Genomic DNA, 9,966 nt, shown 5'->3' with positions numbered 1-9,966 from the left:
TGGGATAGCGTCCATTTTAGGTTAATATCTGTTCCAGGGAGTGCTTGGTAGCATGACTGTACTGTATAAAACAATGCACAAATATTAAAGTGCACAATTTTCTTGATATTTACTCCATTGGAAATGAATGTAAACATAGAAGAGATTACTGAATTGGCTGAGTACCCCCTCAGCTTATCAGCTGATGTTCAAAACAAAACGTAATTTTCGTAAGGATTTTGTTAATCAAATTTTTTTCGTTAACCGAATTGAAGATTCTTATGGAAGGTAATTCGTTAGCCAAAATTTCGTTAACCGAGGAACCACTGTATAGGAAAGATGAAGTCCCTTGCTACCACAGAGAGTGTTACAGATTTGGAAGGAAAACACATTAGTACAGTACAGTCAGTTCTGCTATAACGCGATAGTTGTGTTCTTGTAAAACATCGTGTTATAGAAATTCGCGTTATAGAAATAACAGGGCTTATGGAGAAAATAGGGTTAGGTGCAGATTACTACTCGAAATCGAAAACTTTAGTAGTTAGCCTAACACACAGGATGGCACAGTCTAAATAAATGTTACATTCATATCTAATAATGAAATCATACAGTAAATGTAACACTTTACCTTGAAAAAATATGAATATAACTTGATGGGGGAGAAGGGTGATTTTGAGGTTGATAACATCGAGCTCCTCTTCAAGGGTTATAGCCTTTCTTTTACGATCATCACCGGGAATGCGATCACCAGAACGCTTCTTGGAGATATTCTTCTTTACCATATTCACAGTTAATACCACAAAATTGGAGAAATAGTAAGCAAAAATCGCGTTACAGCAAACAAGCATTCGCGTTATACAAATATCGTTCCTCTATTCATAAATCGCGTTAGAGCGAATTCACGTTGTCAAAACACGCATTATAGCAGAACTCACTGTACAACCTTGATAAATCAGACTTCAATATACTGTACTGTAGTGAAAATTGCTTTTTTTCAGACTCAGGTGCTCTGCTCTGGATTGCTCCTCTATTAAAAAATAATAAATGAAAAAATAAATAAATCAATCAATCAATCAATCTGGAAAATCCAGCTACAGTCCGGATGGTTGTGTGTTCGTGTATGAGGTTGAACACCTATGAGTGAGTGTCGTGTGGCACATGTCTCACTGTCTCAGACTCTCAGTCTGAGTCCTGCCTTCATATGTAGAGTATCAGTGTGCTGTATCTACGCTATTTTTTATTTTATTTTTTTACGGGGATTAGCCCACCCAGGCACAGGTCAACGACGCACAACGGGGCCTAAGGGGTGAAAAAATAGAAAAGGTAAAGGTTATATTAATCTACACCACGAAGATGCTGGAAAACCATCTTTTTAAAGTGGGGCAGATTGTGTGAGTGTGTAAACACAAGAAGGCAGAGCATTCCACAGTTTGGCTGTGTGAGGAAAGAAGTATGCACTATAACAGGTTATTCTAGTGTGACCGACACCCACAGAGAAACAGTGGGCACCGTGGGCAAGACGTGTGTTCCAAGCCCACGCCCTTGCCTGCGGTACACAGGATGCCAAATCCACCGAACATTGCCCGTTAAAGTACCTGTAAAAGAGAGAGAGTGAAGCAACATTGCAGCGAAGAGAAATGGAAGAAAGATTGTCAACTAAAGGAGGAGAGTTAATAAGACAGTGCCTTTGATTCCACCCTATCTAACAGTTGGACAGAAGAAGAGCCACCCCAGATATGAGAGCATGAACTTTTTTTTTGTAGAGTACGTAATACCTTAAACGGGGACACTCGAGGGTTTTAAGAAACGGGTTAAAATTACATCTCATGTTTGAAAACCGGTTACAATGTGTACCTATACAGTGACTCGCTTTCTGTGTTTTCTTCTAAATTTAAATTTTCTTAGAACAGAATTCTATTTCATTGCATCTTTCCATATCTTGTGGTGAAGTATTTTTTTATTTGTTCTTAAAAATTCATACAAATTATCATTGCCAGAATATAATTTACATTGCTGGAAATTCTTACAATTTGATGATCATTTTGAATATAATCATTATGATTTTGCATTAGACATACAAATTTTTAGATCTAATGTTATTTTTGTTTACTCAGAGCAAATATATGTTATCTTTTGTGCAATGTACAGTGTATTCAAAATATTCCTGGTCTTGGTAAGGAATATCAATTATATTATCTAACAGTCTGATATTATTATTTATTACTAAAATGTAATACTTCTGTTATAATAATCATTATTTCTCTGGTAGGGAGGGAAGGTGGGGGTGAGGGTAGGAGGGGAGGGACCAGGAGCAGGTAGGAAGGGGGGGAGGTATTTTGATTGACAGATAGTATTTGGGTAAGTATATTTTGTTTATTTATTGAAGATATTTGTTTAGCTCATAAAATTCATACAAATTATCGGTCAGAATATAATTTATATTGCTGGAATTTTTACAATTTGATGATCATTTTGAATATAAACATCGTAGTTGCATTAGACATACAAATTTTAGATCTAATGTAAGTATTTTGTTTACTCTGAGTAAATATGTTATCTTTTGTGCAAAAATATATTTATATTCAAAATATTCCTGGTCTTACAAGAATCCATAGTAATTATATTATCCTAACTTTAGTCTGAGGTATTATTTATTACTAAAGGTAAATATTCTGGTTTCTCCCAAACATTTATCTGGTGAGGTTTGGGGGGGTGGGGGAGGGAGGACCGACCGACCATCTGGGGTTGGAAGAGGGGAGGCAGTTGGGGTATTGATTGACAGATAGTGTCATGAAGAATATTTTTTTTATTATTAACTGAAGATATTTGTTTAGCTCATAAATTCATACAAATTACCCGGCCAGAATATAATTTACATTGCTGGAATTTTACAATTTGATGATCATTTTGAATATAAACATCATAGATTTTGCATTAGACGTACAAATTTTAGATCTAATGTAAGTATTTTGTTTACTCTGAGTAAATATGGTATCTTTTTTGCAAATATATAACATTAATATTCAAAATATTCCTGGTCTTATAAGGAATCCAGCAATGTCAATTATATTATCCTAGCTTTAGTTTGAGGTATTATTTATTACTATATGTACCTTAAAAATCTAGTGGTTTTCCCCAAACATTTTCTCAGAGAGGGAAGAGCCAGGGAGTGTGAGAAGAGGGGAGGAGTTGAGTCCATTATTTGATGGACATTAACTAGCGACTGCATTTCTCATTTCTCTTAAGTATTAATTGTGTGCAAGTACCATCATAATAAGATGTTATTTTTACTAGAACATAGGTATTGTGTGTGAAAGTGGAGTTTGGGGTCAGCCAGTCTCTATTTCATTTTAATCCCATATGTTATGTTTTTCACTTCTGGCGTTTCTGCTGCTGCCTCCGTGGGTTCACTTGACCGCGCAAAGTGAGGGTTCACTACTTTTACACTCTGACATTGCTTGGTTCCTGGATCTGGCATACGGTATAATCGATAATCGAGTAGATACATTCTTGAGTCTGCTCAGATGGCTTCTTAACGGAGGGAATAATACATGGGTTAAATAGGATGCGTCCCGAACACTGAGTATACCGATGACAATAAATAAATGCAATTCAGTAGGCGGACAAACTGAGATAGGATTCAAACACTGGAGAAGGGAGAGGGTAGCTGGGAGGGGCGGAAGGAATGTAGGGGAGGGGTGCTGCGCCTGGCTGATGCGCTACAAACACGTCTCTGCACATCTACATCAGGAGGCGTCAGAACCACATCATTATTTGTTTCCGTCTACTCAGCGGTAAACTGAGCAACACTTAGCTGTTAGACTCATCACCATACCAGGCAGGTTATTGGGCCAAGCTGGGGTGTTATGTTTTTTTCAACTCGTATTTTCGGGTAGATATATGTAACTTTCTTATATTCTTACTCATTTTTTACACATCATTTAAATACATATTGTGAGAAAGGTAAAAGAAATAGTGTCATAAGGAAGCAAACCTGTACTCAAATATATTTAGTTAATTTCTAAAATTTTATAATATAAGAACTATGGATGTTTGTATTAAATAATCAATTTATATATTCCAGCAAAAGATCTATTCTGCCAAGTCAATTCAGTGACATTTTATAAGAGAAAAATTTAAACTCTTATATGACAGAGATATATACGACGAGATAACCTTCTGCCTGGCTGTCATGTTCTCCCTCCCCTCCCATCCCTCCCAGCCAGGGTGAAGGTGGTTTTAGGCTTAAAGTGTTTATCTTATAAAATGTCGCTGACTAGACTTAACAGAATATAACTTACATTGCTGGAATCCCTGTAAGATAGTGATTTATTTGAGTATAAACATCTCATAGTTTAACAAAATTTATTCCTTTTGTGTAGTACATTAGAGTACAAAGTATGTACAGTAATATGTTGCTCAAAATTTGGTCTTTTTCAAAGGAACAAATCTGCAGTATAACTAACCCCAGTGGTCACTGTACTCGCTTCTCGTATCATCAAACAATATCCCTCATATAGCGAATGTAAGGTGCAAATTCCTTAACGTCGTATCATTGAATTCTCGTAGAAAGAATGCTGTTATAAGGAGATCCCCCTGTATATCCTCCTGTCCTGCTTATCATTTGTCCTAACCCACACCTCGAAATCCTGAGTTTTTCTTTTTGCTGACCGCCACATGGTTCTTGTATCAGCAGTCTTCTTGTATTCCTGGAGGCACTGGGTTTGGTCTTGGGTATATACTTATCGTGAATAGTTTACCTTTACTGGCTATCATATTTAGGGTAGTATCTGCGCTTTATTTTTAGCAAGTCAGGCCAGTGTATACTCCTCATCTCCTCCCTCATCCCGTCATAATTTCCTTTGTAATATTTGAACCTGGTTTTGTTATGAACCAAGTAACAGTTAAATCTGAAGGACAACATTACATGGTGACTAGTGCCAACAGGGGCTAGGTGTTCCAGCTTGGCCACCATACCCTCCTCGTTAGTTATGATGAGGTCCAGCGGTTTGGGTGATTGCCCCTGTAGTGAGTCGGATTTAGGGAGTTTGAAGTGGATTCATTTCTCCAGTGAATGTCGCCATAATTAAAGTCCCCCATGACAAGGAGGTGGCTAGGGTTTTAGTGCCATTACACTGTCAAATGGGTTCCTTTGGTTTGTAATAAGCTACAGTTTGGGGATCTTTAGATACATCCCACAATGAGTAAGTTTCTCCCCTTCAGATTAAATTTACACCTCTTCGATTCTTCGAAAACATCCTCTCCCCACACCCTCACCTGACTGGCTCTAAATTCTTGCCTAGCATAGATAACCACACCCCTCTTGCAAGTTTCTTGGGAAAGGTTCTTAAATGAGTTATATCCATCTACTGTATGTTGAACTTACATTCCTCCTGTACGATTATTCTGTCTCAGTACAAAAAGTTCTACAACACCTACTATATTGGGTTGCTGTACCCTCCATAGTATTTCAAACTCCGCTCTCGTTAAGGAAATTGTCCTCGTTAATGTCTTTGGTCTTAGTATTAACTCCGGCCCTCCTCCATTATCTGCAGCTGCCTTGTTTACTGTATCCCTTGTGTTTTGTGGGGTGTAGTGTGGTCAGAGATGACATTACCTCTGAGTGATATAGGATGGCTCAATTTGGCTACTTGTGCACCTGGACATTTGATTAATGAATAATACTATATATTACAATATTATTTATCAAGTGTGATAAATACACTGCAGTACTGTACTGTACTAATTTACTAAATGCTGAAGACAGATTTTGTGGGAAGTATGAGTGAAGGATCTAAGCCAATTAGCTGTTTGCCTTTTGTAAACAAATGACTCATCGTGTTGAGTGTGCGATTCTTTTTTCAGGAAAGCTGATACTGTACTTTTATGCTAACATATTATCAACCTGGCACCAAATGAACCTAAATTATACGAGAATTATGATGAAATTGCACTACGCCCGCCCTCCCTCCCACCTGCTGCTCCCAAATCACTCTCATCTTCCACATGCAATATACCCTTACAATTATTTTTTCCTAATGATTATCTTTATAGTAATGTACAGTAAACAGTTTTTGCTTCATTCCGAAGACAAATTCTGTGGTTACTTAAATTTAACACTACAGTAGTACTTAGCAATCATCTCGGTGAAAACAGTTGTCGGCAACCAGACATATGTCTGATTTTCAACCCAGAGAGTTCTGTTTCATTTTTTTTCTATTGTTGATGTAATACAGGTTGTACCTCTCTAGTCCGGCAACCTCGCGACCTGACCGGTGCCGGACCATGGAAATTTCCGGGCCATGGAAATTCACCCTTTTCCTGGATAGATAGTGACTTGTGCTTATGCTTGGAAGCACTAGCACCACTTTCTCTACTTCATGGTCTCTTTGAAGACATATTGAAAGGTTTAATGTCGTACAGTAGCTTCTCAAATTTCGCGAGTTTTTAATTCGACGTTTTTTTATTTGAACACAAAAAAACAAAACAATTTAAAATTTTGACGGCAGAAACTCGAATTTTAACGTGTTTGAACGGCCCACCAACGTTCAGACGGCGTGCACAATCATGTAAACAGCGTCATTTCTCTTATGTACAAAAGATTCATTATTGTTTATTACTGAATGTCTTTTTGATTGAATTAATGTTTATGTGTGCAAAATGGGCAATACAATTCATTAATAATACGTAGAATATTAAAACACACAAGGAAATGAGACAGCATTTTTTCGTTGATTACAAAACCAGTGACTGACTGGTTCCACATATAAGACTGAAGAAAATAAGACCTTGGTTGTAGCTGTAGTAAAATTAATATGGTTGTTTTAAGTAATGTTATTTAATGTTAATAAATGGAACAATAGAAGTAGCTAACAATAAAGGTAAAGAAAAAAGAGAGATCGCGTATGTAAGTGTGCACATGTGAAAACATATCGTCATTACTCTACATAAGAATATGAACGCAACACTAATTTACCGTTCATATATATTTCAATTAATGTTTCTGAATTTTTTTTATTGAATTAATGTTTGTGTGCAAAATGAACAATACAATTCATTAATAATAAGTGGAATATTAACATGAGGAGACGAGACGGTTGCCGGCATTGTTTTAGTTAATGCTTACAAAACCAGTTACTGATTGGTTCTACATATAAAAATGAAGAAAATAAGACCCTGATTGTAGCTGTAGTAAAATTAATGTAAAAAAATTAATATACTTGTTTGAAGTAATGTTATTTAATGTAATAAATGGAACAATATAAGTGGCTAACCATTAATGGTAAAGAAAAAAAGTGAGACTGCGCGTATGTAAGTATGCGCATGTGAAAACACATCGTCATTACTCAACATAAGAATATGAAAGCAACACTTATTTACTGCTCATATATATTGAAGGGTTAAATGTTGTACTCTGTATAGACAAGCAGAGAGAGAGAGAAAGAGAGAGAGCAGCCGAACTGCAGGATGTAAACAAACCTTAATTTCCCGCGGCTTTGTTGTTGTTTTTTTTTTATGGGGATTAGCCCACCCGTGCATAGGTCACTGACCCACATTGGGGCCTGAGGGGCAAAAATTTAATACTCCTGTAATAATAATAATAATGCGGATAAAAAAAAAAAAAAAAGCTGCCTATCTACCTATTGGACAAAATAAAATCGTGCCGAACCACGGGAGTTTCCGGACCACAGAATGCCGGACTAGAGAGGTACAACCTGTAGTGTTTTAATAACCTTATGCATTTTCGGACTATTATATTTTTGGGACTTGGGGTCTGCCCCAATTAGTCTGATTTATTGAGGTTCTACTGTAATTCACATGACCCCTGAGGATGAAAGACTACCATCTATCAAGGTCACTGTTCCTTATATTCTCAGAAGGATGCAAGAAGAAGGTAGGTTGCTGTGCTAAAATTCCCTTCAGACTTCATAAATTGGATTCTAGTCAACTGAACCTGCCTGATTTGAAAGAGGAAATTCCCCTAAGCCCTTTAGCCAAGTTGAAAATAATGTCACTGAATGGATTCATTAATAACTATTCTTATAATAAATGTATCAGTAAAATTTGGTTTTCTAAATCACAAAAACCCAGTTTATCAGAGGAAGGCACCTTGTATCACCTGTCATACCAAGGAAACAATCCAAGCATACAGTATACAGAGTAATGATATAAGGTCTCATTCAATCTCTATTCCTTGTCATAGAAGCATGACACCTTGCAAAACTTATCCTGTACAAAGTATCAAACTTCAGATTAAATGAAGAACAATACTATCAATCACACCATGATTATTCACAAGCACAATATTTTAAATGTAGTACTGTAAATACATCAAAGAATATTGACTAAGAAATTTTTAATGAACTAACCCCCTATCATTTTCAATGAATGCAGTGCAGAAAATAATATGACAAAATTATCACCATATATTCATCAAAAACAACAACTTACTAGATGTACTTACTATAAAAATTTTCCACGAACAGTACATAGAAAAAAAGTAACCCATAAAGTTGAAAAATCGTCCCTGGAACGTTCTTGCCCATTCAAGTCTTTCTCTCTGATTCTGAAGTTCCACAGTCTCCAAGAAAAGCTGTCTGGAGAGCTCCTGTTGACCAAATTGGAAAAAAGAAATAATAAAGAACATGTTTACCTTTAGTATGGCAGATAGGACAAGAGGTCAAAAGAGTTAACAGCAAGTCAGTATAACTGGATAAACAAGACACAAAATAGTTACAAGACTTTCAAATATTTGTGAGTACTGTACTGTATATTCAATGAGGGTGTTGGAAAGACAGGTGAAATATCAGGGATAATTTTGATAAAACAGGCAGGCAGCCAAATTTCAATCATCATCAAGTGGAGCAACCAACACTGACAAACACAAATCTACAACAGTTTGGGTGTCTTGGTTTAAAAAAATTTTCTAACTCCTGATGGCTCGTTCTCACTATACCTGTACAGTGACCCCTCGTTTAACGAACGCCTCGGTTAACGAAATTTCGGTTAACGAACTGCCTTCCATAAGGATCTTCAATTCGGTTAACGAACAAAAATTCGGTTAACGAATTTCTTACGAACCGACCTCAACATGTTCTCGCTTGCACTGACCGGGCAACCAGCTTTAGTATCAGAATGCCGTATATCACGCGGCCTATAAGGCGGCGGGGTGCATAAGACGCCCCCCCCAAATTTCCATTTAAAAAGTAGCTTTTGAGCTCTATTTGCTGTATAAGACCAGTACCCCAAATGTGACACTTACCCACTGACTCAGTAGTCCTTTACCAACCATCCTTGATTTTTTTAAATAAGGCCAATTCACTTCAAGTAATGTCATCAAATTATACCCGCTGGTGTAGTGTAAACACTAGTGACGTCACTGAAGCGTGGTGGGAGTGTTCCCTCGTCTCGGTGGTGTGGCTGTGTTCCGACTATTTATACAACATGTGATTCAACAGCAACCACCGTATTCTAATTGTGGTGTTTCATTAGGATTTGAGTGAAAAAGGTTACCAGTATGTACTTACTACATACATTTATTACACACACACACATATCTGTGAAAGTTTTGTGTTTGACTGGGCTTATGCTGATATTGCAGGAGTCGTAGACCCTCAGCAATTTGGCAACATGAAAACTTCCTCCACCACTCACTGTCTTGTCAGCTTTCTCGATTACATATACCGCCATCTCGAGAAACGAAAAACGTCTGTAGCTGTCGCCTTCATTGATTTCACTAAAGCGTTCGACCTAGTCGACCACAATATAATCATAAACAAAGCTATTGACCTCGGGCTTCGGAGAAGTCTCATACCATGGCTTACAGACTTCCTCAGTGACCGACGCCAAGCTGTACGCTTCCGAGGGGCTGTCTCCACCTTTCAGTCACTCACCTGTGGCGTCCCCCAAGGCACCAAGATGGGACCACTCTGCTTCCTTATGCTCATCAATGATGCCCTAAGAGAAACCCCTGCTCGCTGGAAATAT

The 9,966-nt window shown here is 37.3% G+C and overlaps 1 protein-coding gene across 1 annotated transcript in view; it reads right to left on the bottom strand.

The window, feature by feature from the left end:
* LOC121870399 (Golgi pH regulator-like) overlaps positions 1 to 8,662 on the bottom strand; it is a 69,913-nt gene extending 61,251 nt beyond the window's left edge. Inside the window, exon 1 of the mRNA XM_042372227.1 lies at positions 8,444 to 8,662. Within this exon, the coding sequence (XP_042228161.1) occupies positions 8,444 to 8,626 (183 nt within the window). The 5' untranslated portion in view covers positions 8,627 to 8,662. The remainder of the gene's footprint in view (positions 1 to 8,443) is intronic.
* Positions 8,663 to 9,966: the final 1,304 nt, after the last annotated feature.

Source organism: Homarus americanus, unplaced genomic scaffold, assembly GCF_018991925.1.
Source record: "Homarus americanus isolate GMGI-L3 unplaced genomic scaffold, GMGI_Hamer_2.0 scaffold40856, whole genome shotgun sequence".
NCBI classification, from domain to species: Eukaryota; Metazoa; Arthropoda; class Malacostraca; order Decapoda; family Nephropidae; genus Homarus; species Homarus americanus.
This window is presented reverse-complemented; position numbering and strand designations above follow the sequence as displayed.